The 18,761-nt window shown below is 50.2% G+C and overlaps 7 protein-coding genes across 7 annotated transcripts; 5 read left to right on the top strand and 2 right to left on the bottom strand.

The window, feature by feature from the left end:
* Positions 1–17: 17 nt before the first annotated feature.
* On the top strand, positions 18–2,240 carry A1O9_08818 (chitin synthase; the record flags this gene model as incomplete). Its single annotated transcript, XM_013402300.1, has 1 exon — positions 18–2,240. The coding sequence occupies one exon, from the start codon at positions 18–20 to the stop codon at positions 2,238–2,240; it is 2,223 nt and encodes a 740-aa protein (XP_013257754.1).
* Positions 2,241–3,226: 986 nt separating this feature from the next.
* A1O9_08819 (hsp88-like protein) lies at positions 3,227–5,574 on the top strand (the record flags this gene model as incomplete). The annotated part of the gene is made up of 4 exons (XM_013402301.1): positions 3,227–3,301; positions 3,361–3,392; positions 3,471–5,226; positions 5,284–5,574. 4 exons carry the CDS (start codon positions 3,227–3,229, stop codon positions 5,572–5,574), a joined length of 2,154 nt encoding a protein of 717 aa, XP_013257755.1.
* A 1,361-nt stretch (positions 5,575–6,935) lies between these two features.
* Positions 6,936–8,373, top strand: A1O9_08820 (acetyl-CoA acyltransferase; the record flags this gene model as incomplete). Its single annotated transcript, XM_013402302.1, has 4 exons — positions 6,936–7,003; positions 7,068–7,822; positions 7,884–8,260; positions 8,323–8,373. The coding sequence occupies 4 exons, from the start codon at positions 6,936–6,938 to the stop codon at positions 8,371–8,373; spliced, it is 1,251 nt and encodes a 416-aa protein (XP_013257756.1).
* Positions 8,374–9,631: 1,258 nt separating this feature from the next.
* Positions 9,632–10,965, top strand: A1O9_08821 (uncharacterized protein; the record flags this gene model as incomplete). Its single annotated transcript, XM_013402303.1, has 4 exons — positions 9,632–9,735; positions 9,802–9,943; positions 9,998–10,385; positions 10,451–10,965. The coding sequence occupies 4 exons, from the start codon at positions 9,632–9,634 to the stop codon at positions 10,963–10,965; spliced, it is 1,149 nt and encodes a 382-aa protein (XP_013257757.1).
* Positions 10,966–11,046: 81 nt separating this feature from the next.
* On the bottom strand, positions 11,047–13,026 carry A1O9_08822 (uncharacterized protein; the record flags this gene model as incomplete). Its single annotated transcript, XM_013402304.1, has 1 exon — positions 11,047–13,026. The coding sequence occupies one exon, from the start codon at positions 13,024–13,026 to the stop codon at positions 11,047–11,049; it is 1,980 nt and encodes a 659-aa protein (XP_013257758.1).
* Positions 13,027–13,563: 537 nt separating this feature from the next.
* On the bottom strand, positions 13,564–14,419 carry A1O9_08823 (alcohol dehydrogenase; the record flags this gene model as incomplete). The annotated part of the gene is made up of 2 exons (XM_013402305.1): positions 13,564–14,075; positions 14,134–14,419. The coding sequence occupies 2 exons, from the start codon at positions 14,417–14,419 to the stop codon at positions 13,564–13,566; spliced, it is 798 nt and encodes a 265-aa protein (XP_013257759.1).
* An 897-nt stretch (positions 14,420–15,316) lies between these two features.
* On the top strand, positions 15,317–16,828 carry A1O9_08824 (lupus La protein; the record flags this gene model as incomplete). Its single annotated transcript, XM_013402306.1, has 3 exons — positions 15,317–15,739; positions 15,789–16,540; positions 16,597–16,828. The coding sequence occupies 3 exons, from the start codon at positions 15,317–15,319 to the stop codon at positions 16,826–16,828; spliced, it is 1,407 nt and encodes a 468-aa protein (XP_013257760.1).
* Positions 16,829–18,761: the final 1,933 nt, after the last annotated feature.

An 18,761-nucleotide genomic window follows, 5' to 3' on the forward strand; every position in this document is an offset into this window, starting at 1 on the left:
GAATCTTTATCCCTGTCATGCTGGTAACGCTGCCTGTCCCAGGTCGAATCACGCAGTACTTTCCTTCGCTACTGGTCGATATCCTTCAGAAGTTTGCCTTCTACACTTTCGCCTGCATGCTCACTATTCCTTGGCTCTTTTGCGTTTATCGGATCGTCGTTGTTCCTCTTGGGCGAAAGAAGAGGATAAAGTATACGCTCAACGAGCAGTCTTCGCCAAAAGTCGTTGTCGTCATGCCTGTCTACAAGGAACCTCCAGAGTCTCTCTGGACTGCGCTCAACTCTGTTGTTGCGTCTGATTACCCTTCGGCTTGCATACACCTCTTTGTCTCATTTGATGGGGACAGCATAGACGAGCTCTATCTGAAGACCATAGATCGCCTGGGCATACCGGTCACACTGGAGGAGTTTCCCAAGTCAATAGACGTTGCGTACCGGGGGGCTCGCGTCACAGTTTCCAGATTTCCTCATGGTGGCAAGCGACATTGCCAGAAAGCCACGTTCCTGCTTATTGACAAGATCTACAAAAGATACTTACGTCAGAAAGATGATCTCTTCATCTTATTCATCGACTCAGATTGTATTTTAGACTCGGTGTGTATTCAGAACTTGATGTATGACATGCAACTGAAGCCACGGGGCAAGCACAATATGTTGGCAATGACTGGTATCATCACCACCCGGACCGACAAGCACTCATTCTTGACACTCATGCAGGATATGGAGTATCTTCATGGGCAAATGTTTGAAAGATCGGTTGAATCGGGCTGCGGAGCGGTGACCTGCCTCCCTGGAGCGCTCAACCTTCTTCGATTCTCGGCTTTTCGAAACATGGCCAAGTTCTATTTTTCTGATCGAGCTGAGACGTGTGAAGACTTGTTTGATTATGCCAAGACTCATCTAGGAGAGGATCGCTGGCTAACTCATTTGTTTATGTTGGGAGCCAAAGAAGCGTATCAGATTCAGCTGAGCACGAGTGCATTCTGCAAGACGGAGGCTGTCCAGACTTTCCGATCCCTCTTAAAACAAAGACGGCGATGGTTTTTGGGATTCATCACCAATGAGGTGTGCATGTTGACAGATGGCCGATTGTGGCGGAAGTATCCAATGCTGTGTTTGCTCAGATTTATGACAATCAACATTCGGACGACTTCTATGTTACTTCTCATCACTGTGGTGTCGGTAAGCTCGACCTCGGGTACTTTACAACGCTTACCGTGGGAGTTTATGTGCATTTCATGTGGACTGAACTGGATCCTCATGTTTTATTTTGCCGTGCGACTTCATCGGTGGAAATCAGTGCTTTACCCTTTGATGTTCGCAATCAACCCTTTCATGAACTGGATATTCATGGTGTATGGAATATTCACAGCCGGGCAGCGAACGTGGGGGGGACCGAGAGTAGACGCAGGCGCCGCTGATGCCGAGGTCACCCCTCAACAAGCCATTGAGCATGCCATTGAAACTGGAGACGATCTTAATGTCAAGCCAGAGACCTTCAAGCCCGCCATGGAAGTTCGGAGGCGACGAGTGCGTCCATCAGCCTTGCAGCCGTCTTCAAGCATTGAAGGACGGTTTGCTCCTGCAGAGCCAGGTCCGAGTGAGCATTGGCAAAAAGACCTACCTTCCACAGCAGCTTCAGAGAGTGAGATGAGCGCGCACTTACGCAGGTGGGAGCATAATTCTCTTGATATGAGTGATACTGAAGGTATCTCAGTGCACACGCCTCGGCGAGTAACGAGCATCTCAGGCGAAGACTATGGATTGAGCACGCAAACCGATGGGATGAATGAGCATGAGCGAGCAGATTTTAGTTCTAGCTGGTCTCAAATCACCAGCCGCGAAGGCCGCATCAACAGGCGAAGCACTGTCACGGGGAATGGCTCTTACCCCCCGTCGGCTTACCCTCAGTCACGAGACTTGGTTGGCCGCAGTGGACGCAGAACACGGTCATCATCTCTGGGATTGGCGGATGCCCAAGAGCTATCGAGGCAATTGAATGAAATAGCTGCCCGACAAAGCATTGGAGACAGCACAGTACCCAGCGAGCACAGAAGCCCATTGGGAAGGATCAATCCACTGACAGCAGTGGGGTTTGAGGACGACTATCTAAGTCTACATCAAGAACAGGGATCACCAGGGCAAGAAGTCAACAATGAGGCTGAAGGAAGTGGGCGCAAGGCGGCCAAGCGGCCAAGCAGACGGCCAAGACGAAGCCTGAGTCCGTCGAGCATGGTTTAGAGTCAGAAATTGCAGGGAGGACGTCAGTTGGGTATTGTTAACATTCCATTTGTTAAATCACATATGGCATCCTCATCTCAGACAGCAGGTAATATTTAATAGACTTGTTTGGGGGTTAACCGTTAGTGCCCTTTGCCCCAAGTCAGCCTACTGTAAGAATGGATCAGTGTGGATGGACAAGGGCATTCAACGGCCCAAGTTGGGCTAGCTTCTAAGACTATTGTATTTGTGAGCACGTCTGGACGGTACGTTAGGAATCCGGCACGCATCAGGCGTTGCCTGAACATGGGCAGGATGGGCATGTACCTGAACCAGCCCGACTTCTTCACTACGGAAACCTCTCACCAGGCTTCGTGGTGAGGGATGATTTGAACAATGATGGGGACTGAAGGGGCGAGGAATGAGTGAGTGACGTGTGACGTGGGACCGCTCCTCAATTTCAGTTCCGCCAGAAAAACCATGCAGATAGAGCCAGCCGACCGTTGACGTACGTAGCCCTAATTATCTAGTTATAGGCGGTGGGCGGCGGGCAGGGGGCAGTGGGCAGGTGCACGCCGAGGAGCCCTATCAAGTGCCACTCCTGCCATACTCGTCAGTGATAACATAATGCCATAAATTCAAGTAAAAATTTGAGGCAGCCGCCCCGCCAAGACCGGCCGTGAGTGTTGAACCTTCGAGAAGTTGGAGGAAGGTACTACTGCCACTGCCACTGCCACTGCCACTGCCCACTTCCCCCCAGCGTACCTAAGACCAGGCACAATTTTTTTGGGTCATGGTATTTTCTGGTCCTGGCTTGTTTCTTCATCTAGACTCAGCGTCTGCCCTTCTGTTGCAGTGACTGCCAAAAAGGCTCGATTCGTTCATCCTTCTGCTGCTATCAGCCACCTGATCGCGCGCACTATCTCTGCTCGTCCTTTGCCCTTGGAGCAATCCAAGCCCCAGCACTTTTCATCACCTCTCTCTGAAACCCGCCTTCCACCGCAACCATGAGCGTTGTTGGCATAGATTTTGGTGCCCAGAGCACAAAGATCGGTGTCGCAAGAAACAAAGGCATAGACATTGTAAGTGGACATCCCTGGTCAGCCGCCCCTCTACTTACTGACTTATCTCTCACTCACAGATCACAAATGAAACGTCCAATCGTCAGACACCGTAAGTCTCCTGCCTGCCTCGTGCAGCCTTGTCCTATCTATACCAGAAGTCCAGTTTCGGCTAACCCTTTCATCACAGCTCATTCGTTGGATTCGGCCCTAAGAGCAGATATCTGGGAGAGTCTGCGAAAACTCAAGAAATCTCGAATCTCAAGAACACCGTCAGCTCTCTGAAGCGCCTCGCTGGCCGATCCATCGATGACCCTGAAGTCGCCATCGAGCAACAATTCATCACAGCACCACTGGTTGATGTCAATGGCCAAGTCGGTGCTGAAGTCACATACCGGGGCGAGAAGGTTAAGCTCTCCGCTGTTCAGCTTATCGGCATGTACTTGGGCAAGATCAGAGACACTGCGAGCAAAGAATTGAAGCTACCCGTTTCCGACGTTGTCATCGGGTGCCCCCCATGGTTCACAGACGCCCAACGACGTGCCATGTTGGATGCTGCAGAAGTTGCAAACTTGAAGCTCCTGCGCCTAATCAACGACAACACAGCCATCGCCCTTGGATATGGCATTACCAAATCCGACCTCCCAGAAGCTGATGCCAAACCCCGCCGTGTTGTCTTTGTCGACATTGGTTACAGTGATTACACCGCCTCCGTCGTCGAGTTCCGGAAAGGCGAGCTTTCCGTCAAGTCCTCAGCCTTCGATAGACATTTTGGAGGTCGCAACTTTGACAAAGCACTCGTCGATCACTTCGCTGCCGAGTTCAAGGAGAAGTTCAAACTAGACATCACTACAAACGCTAAAGCGTCCACCCGCGTTGCAACAGCCGCAGAGAAGCTCAAGAAAATTCTGTCGGCAAATGCTCAGGCTCCACTGAGCATCGAGTCTTTGATGGACGACAAAGACGTGCGAGCAATGTTGAAGCGTGAAGATTTCGAAGAGCTCATCAAACCTCTCCTCGAACGCGTCACTGCGCCTCTCGAACAAGCATTGGCAGATGCCAAATTAAAGGTAGAGGACATCGATGCCATTGAGATGGTTGGTGGTACCACCCGTGTACCAGCAATCAAAGAGCGAATCGGCAAGTTCTTCGGCAAGCCTCTGTCATACACCCTCAACCAAGATGAGGCCATTGCCCGCGGCTGTGCTTTCTCTTGCGCAATTCTCTCCCCCGTTTTCCGTGTCCGGGACTTCTCTGTCCACGACATCGTCACCTATCCTATTGAATTCGTGTGGGAACAGTCTCCCGATATTCCTGACGAAGACACCAGCCTCACTGTCTTTAACAAGGGCAATGTGATGCCATCTACCAAGATTCTCACTTTCTACCGGAAGCAGCCCTTCGACCTCGAGGCGAGATATGCCAAACCAGAATTGCTTCCTGGAAAGGTGAATCCATGGATCGGCCGATTCTCAGTCAAGGGCGTCAAGGCTGATGACAAGGACGACTTCATGGTATGTAAACTAAAAGCGCGTCTTAACCTGCATGGCATCCTCAATGTTGAGAGCGGCTACTACGTCGAAGACGTTGAGGTCGAGGAACCAGAACCGGAGCCAAAGAAGGATGGCGACGCCATGGAAACCGATCAAGCCAATGGTTCTGCTGAGGCCAAACCCAAGCTTCGCAAAGTCAAGAAGCAAGTGCGCAAGGGCGACCTTCAGCTTGTGGCTGGTACCTCGTCGTTGGACGAATCTGCCAAGTCTGGACTGGCAGAACTCGAGAACCAAATGTTCATGGAGGACAAATTGGTGACTGATACAGAAGATAAGAAGAACGAACTCGAGGCATATATTTACGAATTGCGCGGAAAGATCGACGACCTGTATGCAGAGTTTGCAAATGACGAGGAGAAAGAGAAAATCAGAAGTAAACTGGAAACAACAGAGGTAAGCAGCCGTAACTTTTTTTTCCCCAAAGACTACCATAAACTAATGTGTGGATAGGATTGGCTGTATGATGACGGCGATGATGCCTCAAAAGCCCAGTACATTGCAAAGATGGACGAGATCCGCTTTGTTGCTGGCCCCGTTGTTCAACGCTACCTTGACAAGGTGGAGGCTGAGCGTGCTGCTGTTCGAAAAGCAGAAGAGGAAGCAGCAGCCAAGAAGAGAGCAGAAATTGAAGCCAAGAAGAAGGCGGAAGAGGAAGCAAAGAAGGCAGCCCAGCCAGAGGATACTGAGATGAAGGATGCTGAAGGCGAGACCATCAAACCTGACAGCGTTGAGGAAAAGTAAACCACTCTGGATCACACACGAGATACGAATTGGATTGAAAAAACAACGATACATGAATGCCAACCGTCAACGAGCCATGGAGAGTCTCGAGTATCGGAATGTCATGCATAGCGATGGGACAGTTATCGGCGTCGAAGGAGGCAAAGCTTCGTCTAGAGGAGCGTACGAGTAAGGATCTGATCTCTTTCACCCGATTGGCTTGAGGGTCTACTTTCCACCCTGGCTAGATCGAGCGAATGAATCAAATAGACTAGCTGCGATTGACACAAAATGATACACAAAACATCTACAACGGTCAGAACGGGAGAGACAAATCAGCTCCTGAGTGTTCTCTAGTCTTGTGTTTTTGCCGACTTATAGCCGCAGTTCCCGATTCAAGGTCCAAAATTGACCTCCGGAAATGTTAGCCTGGCAAGGCCCCAGCCTGTTCCTTAGTGTACCTCGTACCTAGGCAGGGATGATCTGACTGGCGGAAGATTAGTACTACGGAGTAATCATGTAAAGAATACGAGATAGTCCTCGGGTCCTCGTACAGTAGGTCGCCCTCCCATCAAAGAATGCAAGCAGTCCTCCATTTGGTGATCGGATCCGAGCCGGGAAGGGCTGGAGAATGTCTAAAGCGGCGGGAGAATGGGATATGGGATACGGGTGTCCGTATTTGGGCCGTGGCTTGCCAGCGGGAGAGTGCGATAGCGTTTCTAGCGCCCCAGCTTCGCCGTACTTACAGCCTGATTCCAGTCTCTCGCCTCAGATTCAAAATGACGAAGTCGCTTGACGAACCACAATACACTGCTTAACTGAAGAGTGCCATTAGGCAGATGGGATGCCCAACCATAGATTTTTCGAATGGAAATCCGCAACGGGTGAAGGACGCCGGGGGTGATAGAGTAGATGATACTGGACATTGAATTACCCTTCTCGCCCCTACTTTGAGGCTACGAATTCATCGTGTACTCGAAGTCGCTACAATATCAAACCGCCAGACGCGAGGAGACTATATCAAAAAATCTTACTGCTTGCCTCCACCAAGAGAGCCAGGCCATCCATTCGGCCCGACGGTGCTGGGTGGCGCCATAAATACGGAGCAACATTACGCATCTGAAACGCACCTCGCTTCCACCGGAGCCATTGTTGTAGTTTAGGTTTATTCTTTTCTCCCTCCAAAAGATGCCGAGGTTCAACTTCCACAAGGAGCAGAAGCGGCGATTACCTTGCGGCTTCACTGGCACTGAAATAGTAAGACTGTGATCATCACAACTTCTCCTCCATCTCCATCTCTCTTCTCCATCCCTATCTTGCCTCCTTTCTCTCTGAACTCTGCTCTAGTTCCACCTACATCTCATTCCTCTAACACAGTCAAAATGGCCACTCAAAGACTCGGATCGATCATCTCCCACCTCTCCCCCACCAAGACCGGCATCTCTGCCATGTAAGTGGGTTTGAGGTCTTTGTAACCGTCTGGCCAGATGCTAACACCATTCCGTTTCTTCCAGCACACAAAAGAATCCTGACGACATTGTCATCACACTTGCTCTCAGAACCCCACTCGCCAAAGGCAACAAGGGCGGTTTTAAAGACACAGAACTCGACTACATCGTTTATGCTTTGTTGAAAGAATTCGTCGCGAAGAGCAAGATCGACCCTTCACTGGTCGAGGATATCTGTCTAGGAAATGTCGGTGATGTTGGAGCTGCGTATAAAGTCCGAGCCGCCATGCTCGCAGCCGGCTTCCCTCACACCTCTGGTGCAAGCAGTGTCAACAGATTCTGCTCCAGTGGTCTGAAGGCCGTGCAAGACATTGCCAATCAGATCTCGAACGGCAGCATCGACATCGGTATTGCTCTCGGTGGAGAGAGCATGACCAAGAGCAGGGGTGGCAGTGCCTCATTCTCTCCCGAGGTCGAAGCCAATCAAGAAGCCGCCGACTGCAAGCAGCCTATGATCCAGACCTCGGAAAACGTTGGAAATGACTTCAACATCTCAAGAAGACAACAGGATGAATATGCCGTCGAGAGCTTCCGGAGAGCCGAGGTCGCTCAGAAAGCTGGTTGGTTTGATGACGAGATCGTCCCCATCACCACCAAGGTCAAGGATCCTAAGACCGGGGAGGAGAAGACTGTCACGCTTACCAGAGACGAAGGTCCTCGCTACGGAACTACTCTCGAGTCTCTATTGAAGATCAGACCGGCAATGCCACAATTTGGCGACAAAACCACTGGTGGCAATGCCAGTCAGGTGACCGATGGAGGTAAGATCTTGCCCGTGTTCTGCTAATGCATTTGACCCTGTCTAATCAACCAAAACTCTAGCCGCCGGTGTCCTGCTGATGAAGCGTTCCAAAGCCATTGAGCTCGGCCAGCCCATCCTGGCCAAGTTTTGCGGTGCCACCGTTGCCGGTGTTCCTCCCCGCATCATGGGCATTGGCCCGTCTGCCGCCATCCCCAAGCTCCTGCACAAATTCCAGCTTACGAAAGAGGACATTGACATCTTCGAGATCAACGAGGCATTTGCCTCCATGGCCGTCTATTGCTTGAACGTCCTTGGCCTCGACCACGCCAAGGTCAACCCCCGTGGTGGCGCCATCGCTCTCGGCCATCCCCTCGGTGCAACCGGTGCGCGACAGATCTGCACGATCTTGAGCGAAGCTCGGAGGACCAAGAAGAAGATCCTAGTCACTTCTATGTGTGTAAGTTACACTCCTTTATTGCTGCGTTCTTGTAAATGGGTTGAAGCTAATCATGCCTGCAGATCGGCTCTGGACAAGGTATGGCTGGTCTCTTCGTCAATGAACAGATATAGGCGGCTCCCGGGAAGGACCTCTGTTTTGCATCTATCCAATGTAAAAGCATATAGCGTTGAACAATTTGCACATGACATTTCTTCACTTGGATCCCCATGCACAAATGTTTCCCTTTCGGTCACGTGTCGTCTGTACCGGGATGAGGGGTTTTGGTCCTCGCCATCAGCCTACGGCTTACCATCTGTCGATGCAGACAAACTAGCGGCATTAGAGAGCATCGACTGCAGAATAGAAGCTGAAAACAAAGAAGACGATCACAGAAAGATCTTCCATCATGATCACTCCAGCATTATGTCAAATTGTTGTCTTTATAGAGCTTGGCGGGCAGCTCTTCCCACCAAAACCGGTATGGAAGACGCAATGCCCTTGCTATGGCCGGCCGAACTCCAAGCAGCCATGCTCGAAGGCAGGTGGTGCGGCTGAATCGCTCTTGCGCCAAGCCCACGCGAAGTATGTTTGTAATGATATGTAGTAGGTGAGATCCGAAGTCAAGACAAGACAGGCCACGACAAGGCTGCGATGGACTGCATTGTCATCGAGAAACGGGACATTCCCAAGTGGTTTGCTGGCTTGCCAGAGGAGCTAGTGAAAATCCGCATTAACCGTAGGAAAGAGCAATACCTCCATCCACCAACATTGAAGCCCGGTGGAAAAGGCTGGTCCTTCTGTCCCCTGCTCGTCGTTAGCCTAGGCTCTGAGATCCTTCGGGATCCTTTCGTAACCAGCCGCTCTGCTGATAGTTGGTACATCTGCACACGAATGCATCATCAGTTACGGGAATTCCCCGCAAGAACGAACAGCGATCCCCCGGCCTCCTCGCGCTTTTTCCCTTTGGATGTTGGGCACTCCGTCCCCTTTGATCTCTGGGTTTAGACTCGGGCTACCTTGTAAGCTTATGTTAGCCCTAGATCCTCTCGCCGGGTCCATACCTTCGTTTGGGTCATTCTGGAAGGGGGCGTGCAGCTGCGAAGGATTCTCAAGATTGGACCCTCACAGTCATGTCTGTGACGTATCTGTGAACTTTCCCTCGCCGTTAGAAACCTCCTTTAGACCGTGTGGCTGGCATTGCGGGCGCAGGGTACATGTTGTCTTTGGTGGTGGAGGTGACAATGGAGCGGTTCATATACTAGTCGAGATCCCCTTAGTAGTAGTACATAGTAGCTGTTCTTTGCTGCGCACCTTATCATTCTTCAGGTATTGACCATCCTTTCCTCTACAGCGAATATCGAAACTGCGCGTGCATTTCTGGATCCCAACATGTCGTGCCCCGTACAGCATAATGTTCACAATGGTGAAAGGGCCAATGGGACCGTGAAAGCTAACGGCGAAGGGAAGCCCGCGCCTGGGGAGTACATCAGATGGTATGCCCTACATATATCCCTCTGCCCAAGATCTCAGGAGGCTAATAGTGAATTACGCGGGTACAGGGATGCCAAAGGAGTCGAGGTTGAACAGCCTGGCGAAAAGGAAAAGATTCAAGCTGTGTCGGACCAGTTTAACCGATTTCAGATGATGAACTTTAATGAACACCACCACTGCCTGAGAGGTACACATTTGAAGACACAAGGAGTAAGTCAAATCTTCCGACCACTCGCAGAGCATTCTTGCTAACCCCTGGGCCAGTGTGTCATTGGCAAATTCATCGTCCACAAAGACCTCCCGCCCCACTTGGCACAAGGGATGTTCAAGAAACCAGGTTCCTATGATGTTATCATGCGGTACTCTTCGCTCACCCCGAAACTTGTTCCCGATAACGTGCCTGCTCCTCGGGGCATCGGAATGAAGATCTTTGGAATCGAGGGTGAAAAGATCTGGGGAGAGGATAAAAGGACACAGGATTGGACTTTCAACAACTATCCCATCCTCGAGTTGAGAGACCCAGTCACCACTTATGAAATTGCGGACTCGTTGGAGAAGAATTGGAATGATATTCCCAAGTTCGCGGAGGAGCAGAGCAAGCGTGTCGATTCTGACGTGGCTACCTGGGGCAGTCAACTACCGAGACAGCACAGTGGGTAGCATTCGAACTCTCGTGAAACTTCTGGCGAGAGGGGCATGCTGACAAACTGTCGATAGTGGTTGCCATGCCTGAATACTCTCAAGCCGCATACCGCTTCGGCGACTACGTGGCCAAATTTGGCGTTTTCCCGCTGGGAGAAGAGCAAAAGAAACTCGAAAAGACCTACATCAAAGACGACGACCCGATAAACGTCATTTCCCAGCACAACCGGGACTTCCACATGAATAACAAGGTCACCTATTCGTTCTGTGCTCAACTGCTCCAAAACCTAGAGGAGCAGCCCGTAGATGATATCGGTGTGGAATGGGACGGCAAGAAGTATCCGTTCGAGCAGATTGCAACCATTGAATTCGAACCACAGGATTCATGGATCCCTGAGTTCAGAGTCTGGTGGGATGACCGCATTACTGTCAATTCGTGGCATGGTCTCAAGGAACATCAGCCTTTAGGTAGCACCAATCGTATGAGAAGAGTGGTATACGCCGAGTCCAGGAAATTGAGGCTGAAGGTGAATGGTTACAAGGATTATATCGAACCTGCGAGCCTGAAAGAGATTCCTGTGCCCGTATAGATGGTCGCTTGCTGTGCGGGTCTCTGATAGTGCTGACAAAGTCATCGACTATTTGAAACTTAGAATCCCCAGAGATCATCCCTAGGGAGCCATGTAGCCCATCATATTCCTTGTATCATAAGGTTGATCAAATGCCTCGATATCTGGATCGAATTGGCTCCAGTCAATACTATCCACATCGGTCATGAAGTTGAAAGGGTCTAAAGCTTCGAATGGCAGCATAGAGTAGCTATTTCTATCCGTTCGGAGCGGTGTTGTTGGGGGTTGTGATGCTCGTGACTGCTGGCCTTGTAGGGGAAAGCTTGCCAGTGAAACACGATTCACGCTGTCCACCATTGTCTCCAGTGGGATGTCTTGGGCAACGTGAGCTGCCGGCTCTGACATTGTAAGCTGCGAATCCTGTACGGTTGAGGGCTCATGGGTACGGAAAGAGAGCTTCGACGATGACTTGAAGCCCCTTAGCGTTAGCTGTACTGCATGCGAAACACGTCGCACGTCCCTGCTGGCCTGCGATTTCTCCGCTAATATTGCATGTGCTTGTCCAAGCAGTTCAAAGATCTCGTGTTCAATGGCCTCGTCAATCGTGTATTGAAACGTCGGGTCTGCCTGGCCCTCAAACTTTCGCCGCCTGTGGAGGACGAGACAAAGAACCATCACCCCAAGCAGGACATCGTTGACAGTAAAGTTACTCAGCATCCACCGTTCCGTGCATAATTGGCCTCCAGGTGAAAATTCCCTATACATTTCAATGAAATTGCTAACGATTTGTTTTCCAGCTTCAACACAGGATCTCGTGCTGAAGGCATCCCCTCTGACCATGTACCTTCGATGGAGAACACATATGCTTTTCAGATAAATGAATTCGACATAAACTCTGGTCATGATAAGGAATGGCTCATCTGCAAGAGACTCCGAGAGGGGACGAGTTCTCAGGACATCAGGTATTGTCGTGTACATCTGTCGAATGTCTTGATCGAGCGCAAGAATCTCCGCCTCGGAATTCTCGGTAAATGACAAAGCATCCCTACTCGCTTTGGAAAAGTTGGGCATTTGTCTGACCTTGACAATGAACCACAACAACCTCGTTGCTTCTTGTTCGGATCGAGCCTCTGGAAGGACCTTTGTATCGACATCAAAATCGGAATCTAGCAAATTCCTCGGAGCTTTGGTGTCACAAGTCTCGAGGTATATATTGCTCGGGAGGCCAAGCATGAAGGACATCATCAAATCCATTTGGACAACGGAGGCCCAGAGCCTTCTGCGCATCTCGCCCTCAAACACGGTAAATGATCCGAATGAATCCGGGTCTCGATGATAGCCCATTTCGTACGCCATTCTGACAACCATACCGAGCAATGCTCCAGCTTCTCGGCAAGGATCGAGACTTCTGAGATTTTTGCTATTTGCATACATACCCAGAGCCTCCAAACCCAGCTGTTGTGGTCGGTTATACTCTCCTAGAACGAGGCATTGTCCTGCAGCGATATGTAAAGCATGGTCACCAACGGATGACTCATTCTGAGAAGCATGAAACGAGCGGACTCGTTCCTTGATGATGGAAGCGGTATAGCAAATTGAAAACAGCATAGAAAGCCAAAGTGGGTGCACTTTTGAAGTATCGGCCCAGAATTCACTATACTGGCGCTGAAACTGGTGCGTGTGAATGAAAGGGGCGATGAATGTCTTGCCCTGAAAGTAGAGCGACACAAGCCGATCAACCTCGATTTTAGGGGGCAGATATCGAGAGATAATCTGCTGCATGGAAAACCCCATTGGTGATCCAAAGATTACCTCGCTTCCTAGATCGCGTGTTTCGGGTACAGCAGAATCATCATCTTCTTGATTTTCAACGCTTTTGCCTAACACGGCCTTCAGCTCTTGAATGTCGTCCAAGATGGCGGACCAATGTGTAGATCCAACATATGCAAGGTGATCAGCCTTTGCCTGACTGTCAATGTTGGTCACATCCTGAAGTAATGCAGGTGGTGTGATTGGCTTAGGAGATGGTTCAGCATGTGGGCGTTGTGCAGATGGCTGGCTTTGCATCAGCTCCTTGACCATTGACTCAAGATGCACCAGCCTTTCCTCTGCCACAGTCTGCCGACTATTTTCGGTTCTAGGGACCGAGATTCGATGGTAAATACAACTGGATGCTTCATCTCTCTTAATGCAGCTACTGCAGGGATGGCCTCGGTCGCACCTGAGTTTGGACTTCCTGCATTGATTGCATACAAGAGATTCTCGTGGCCTTTTGATCACCTTGGCTGATGAAACGTCGTGAAGCCCGGTCTTGGAAGCGCGAAACTTCCCAATAAATGCTGAAATATCAGCCATCACAAGGACCTCTGAGGAGAGGTTTTGGTTTCAGCATGTTTCAGAGTCTTGGCCCTTGACACACCCTATCATCAATATTATGGCACGGTTGGCGATTATGGTCGACGTATGATCCCAAGGAAGCCGCCCTGACGGCACGTGACGCTTGGCAGCAGTTGTGGAATCCGGCAACCTAGTAATTATGTTTCAAATTCTCCTTCTACATGCATTTAATTCATCCTAGACCTCTGCGAGCAGCCTACTACGAGTACTGTGTAAATATTGCTACCACGGTTGAACGCCGCCCCGGCGGACCACCAACCCGGTATCTGCATCGCGTGCACCCTCGACAACATCCCTAATGAAACTACCTCCAAGCGCTGGATCTCCTGCACCCATTTTCTTGTTTCTCTCCTGATCACCACCTAGACCAGTTGCTAGAAAGCCTGGCGAAATGGCCCATATCTTGACATCGTCCGCTTTGAGAGTTCTGACCCAATCACGCACCATCATGTTCATACCAGTCTTACTGGATCGATACGCAGCCAACGAGAATCCTTGCTTCGGCCACCCTTTCGGCGGCGAAATATTTATGGGAACGGATGTATCGCCACTATCAGTAAGTGTTGATGTCCCACTAGTAATAAAGAGAAGTCTTGGGTCGGATGACTTAAGAAGGAGTGGAATAAATGTATGGGTTAGAATGTGAGTGCCAACGGTGTTGAGGTCCCAAGACTTGTTCCACATTTCCCTCATTGTAAGTTTTCCCTCTGCAACTTGACCGTCAAAGGCGGCACCTAGGTAGCCATCAGACATTGTTCACCTTCAAGTACTACTCTGTCGAGAAAAGCCTACCTGCATTATTTATCAACACGTCCAGGCGTTGGTGTTCTTGAGAGATGCGATCGAAAGCTTGTGAGATGGAGTTGTCGTCTTCTATGTCCACCTGCACAGCGGTGACAGTGCTAGAGCTGTCAGGGAATTGCGATTGGACGTCGCGGACTGCAGCGTTGGCTTTGTCCAAATTTCGTCCTCCAAGAAGGATTGTATATGCTTTTGGTGACTGCAGTAAGGCTTTGACGGTTTCTAGACCGATGCCAGTGTTTGCACCGGTAATGAATAGGATTGACTTGGATGCCATGACTAAGGGATGCGGAGCTGTTTGTATTTTGCAGGAGTGTAGCTGCTTGAAGATCGAACCTTGTGTTTATGTAGTGGCACAGAATTCCCTAGGACGATCATAACACTTAGGCTTTAGAGAGCTAAATCCGACACTTTTAAGTGACTAGGTACATCTGGGAAGCCTGATATTAGACACTGTCCCATGAAATCCACCTACGCAGGGACCATTGCGGTTGGATTTCGGCCCAGACGAAGAAATTGCCAAATTCGGAACTTTAATCGGCCGAGAGCCTAAAATGGGCGATGCATGGTTCACGGGTTCATGGGTACGCGTGCCATGACAACTTGTTGCTGCGTCCTGGGGCTCTCTTTGACGCACCAGACCTCTTGCGGCTTCGGCCTCAATACACTGGAGACTATCTGACCGGAGAAGTGAGTCTTTAGCAGTTCCAGCGCCTGGAAGGCTGCTCATCATGTGATACCAGCATTATGCTCTCAATAGTGAAAATTGTTCATCCGCTCCGGCGTGAATGCTATAGATGATCCGGAGCGGAATTACGTCTTTCCGCGGGGTCCAAGATTTACCACCTGCGGGGCTTCTGCCAGCCATTCACCGTTGGTGGGAAGCAAGATCTCCATCTGCCAGATCCAGAAATTTTGAATAGTCGCTGCTGAGTATTGTTCATTGATCTATTCACGAGGTCCTGTTCAACCTCAGAAAGGGTGAATTCTCTTGACTCATCAACACATCTTGAGCACTGTTCTGTATCTACAGCCTCCCAAGTCCCTTCTTCCTTATTCCTCTGGCTCACACTCGTCGCAAGACTTACAATCAATCCCCGCACAGTTTTCCCGCGCCCACTGCGCCGCTCCCCGTGTGATTGAGCTATTCAAAACGCCGAACTTGAATTTCAACATGTCTGCAGAAGAGGCAGTCACCGATGCGCTCCAGACCCCAATTGATCCAAATGCCCAGGCCGCTGAGGACACCAAAAAGCTATTAGCTGAGATGCAGACTGAAACAGTCCCAGCAGAGAGTGAAAAGCAAACTAATGGCGATGCCAACGATAAGGAAGTGGAAAAGGATGCTTTGGCGGACGAAAAAGAAGACGCTGGCGAGAAAGATCAGTCAGGGTTTAGGACTTCGCGACAAAATGGCCGTGACTCAGACAGGCGCCGAGACAACCGACACAACGGTCGATCCGAACGTGGAGGCCGTGGTCATGGCAGAGGCCGAGGTGATCGAAATGGCCACAGCCATCGCAGCTATCGCGACAATGTCAAATCTGTCTTCACAGACCAGAAGGAGAGCTCTGATCCAGTTGCCATCCGCAAACAGGTATGGTAGAATTGATGCATACACACTACCTTCATGTTGACTTGCTTAGGTTGAATTCTACTTCTCCGATTCAAATCTACCCAAGGACAAATATCTTTTCGAGCAAACTGGTGGAAGTGAAAACAAGCCTGTTCCTCTGGAAGCGATCCACTCCTTCAAGCGCATGCGCCACTTCCAACCCTTCTCCGCAATCGTCGATGCGTTGCGAGACTCGACCTTCCTTGAGCTTGCAGATGATGACACTGCTGTCCGACGTAAGATGGCCTGGGAGCCAAGCTTTGACAACACCGCCGCCATGCGACGAAGCATATATGCAAAGGGTTTCGGCGAGGAAATTCCGAGCACTCAGTTCGATATTGAGGCGTACTTCGCTGACTTTGGCGCTACCAATGAAGTCCGCCTACGACGCTCAGAAGAGAAGCTCTTCAAAGGGAGCGTTTTCGTCGAGTTTGAGACGGAAGAGCTCGCCCAGTCATTTCTCGAACAAGAGAACAAGCCAAAGTTCAAGGGCAATGACCTTCAGATCATGAGCAAAAAAGAGTATTGTGACAAAAAGAGTGAAGACATCAAAGCAGGAAAGATCAAGCCCAACACCTACGGAAAAGGCGGCAAGCCATTCGACCGAGACCGCCGAGGTGACAGCAAGCGCAAGCGCGATGACGAGGACGACAGAGACTGGAGAACTCGACGGGATGAAGATCGCAAGCGTGGATATGGGGATGATAAGCGTCGCGGTGGTGATCGCCGTCGTGGTTCAGGCTATGGTGGTAGTAGATCCAGTGGACCCACGACCGATGACAAGTAGGTTCCTTCATCTTCCAAGTCCTACAAACAAACAATTACTAACGAAGGCTTAGAGGTATCCCCACTGTCAAATCGAGCGCTGTCAGGCAGGACACCGGTCGAGATGATGCCCTTGCAAAAGCCAGAGCAGCTGTTGAAGCCGAGAACAAGAAGGAGACTAACGAAAAGCCCGAACTTGAAGCGACAGATAGCAAGAAGCGAGCAAGAGAGGATGATGACGCCGCTGATGACGACCGAGAGGCCAAGAAGGTGGATGTCAAGGATGAACCGGTTGCAGTCTCCTGAACTCAACGTCAAGCCCACTGTTCTATTTATGCAAGGAACACCGGGAAACGGTTATCATTCATGTGATAGCAGTCTTGTCTGAGAGTTTCAGAAAGGATTACCTGTATGTCAGGTTGCTCAAGGCTGAGACACGTGGCAGCATTTGCCATGGCTTCCAAGAACGGCATCCACAGTCTCAAAGGGGCCATACATCAAAAGGCGTAGGGATCTCGTAAGGCGTTGCCATTATTTTTTATCAGACCCCAGTTAATTAGTGGTCTCTGAATGCCATCAATATCAAGTGCCCACAAATAAATGAAGACGACTGTTTGATGCTTTTGATTTGCCGAGCTAAATATGACCCACAAAGATTCACAAGTAAGCTGAGGTATGTCACGTTGAATTTTCCCTCTCAAATCGATGAGCCGAGCCGATCCCATTCCTAGTTTGTGTGCTAGCTGACAAGGCAAATGGTTGCCTAGTTAGCAAGATGATATCAAGGACTTGGGAGAAGGCCAATTGGTGTTATTGGAAGAGGCCGGAAGCGAGCTCATCCCAACTTTGCCGCTCCAACTCAAGGCATGTGGTGTGGCCAGCCGCTTTGATCGCTTCCTCTAGGCTCCAACCTGAGAAAATGGTTTGTTGCTTTGATTCCTTGCCAGGTAAGGGGCCGATCACGAGGCGTCCAAGTGAGCCTTGAAGCCCAATTAGAATTCACTTTTTCGATGATCGGGCGCAGGTTCATGCGCGTGTCAAGCAAGACGATTCTCCCAGACAACCCTTCCCCAGCGCCCACACCATCATGCCATGGATGCCCTATGTGCTAGCACCAGTGCGCGGGGTCAATGCAATACAAGTAGTTCTACTCTGAGGGGCCGGCTTATCAGTTCGATGAAATGTCCCTGTTATAAGCTCAACGGAGAGATGGATTGATTCTAAATCTATCAGATATGACCCAGAGCCATCACGACCCCGTCTCCGATTAGCCTCTCAAGTGAGAATGGAATCTTCCTAGATATCTACAGATCACGACCAGAGCGAATGGTAGGATGACGTCCAGATCCTGAGGCTAATAATACTAAAACCTTTGACATTGCAGCCTCTCAGGCAGCTTGTTCCCGCTTCCGAGGGAGAAGGCAAGGAACAGTATGGGAAGTGGAAGGTTGAGTAAGCCACATTTCTGGATGAAACTGGACGAAATCTGCTTATACAAACAGTGTTGTATTCGTTCATGGCCTCAATCCTCGGGGGCGCAATCGCAGCGAGCATGTTTTCCATACTTGGACCAAGACACTTGCGTCTACCAGTCATCTGTGGCCCAAGGAGACCCTTCCAAAGCTTGCTCCGTATGCTCGGATATTTCTCTACGAGTACGACTCTCAGCTTATCTTTGGACATGAAAGCGGCTCTTTTGTCTCCAGAGCCAATGATTTCCTGGACGCCCTTAGGACAGAGCGGAAGAAGGTATTGTCCACAGAGAGTACTGTCCGCCGTGCCAATCGTGATCTCACCATGATTGATCTAGGACCCTTTGCGACCACTGATTTTTGTGTCCCACAGTTTGGGCGGTATCCTGGTTAAGCAGGTGCGACCTTGATTTCACCAATCCAAAGTTAGTGGGAGATCAGCTGGAATAACACTCACTTAACTGCAGGCCTTGGTCAACGCACAACATAACCGAGACTATTTGAGCATAAGACAGGCTACGTACGCTTGCTCAGCCTTGAGTTGCTTATGCTGACTTCTCGAGCACGGGACTAATGTTCTTCGGCACGCCTCATGGAGGAGGAAGCGCATCACTTGTTGCCCTGGCGGCAGTTGCTTCAACTATCGCAACTCGACTAGGTTTCTCGCCCAAAACTGATATTGTCTCGACTCTACAGAAAGGCTCTATCTTCTCTGATATTTTGAAAGAGTCCTTCCGCCACCAGCTCCTGGACTACCAAATTGTTTC

This window comes from Exophiala aquamarina (genome assembly GCF_000709125.1).
Source record: "Exophiala aquamarina CBS 119918 chromosome Unknown aczIA-supercont1.8, whole genome shotgun sequence".
NCBI lineage: Eukaryota > Fungi > Ascomycota > Eurotiomycetes > Chaetothyriales > Herpotrichiellaceae > Exophiala > Exophiala aquamarina.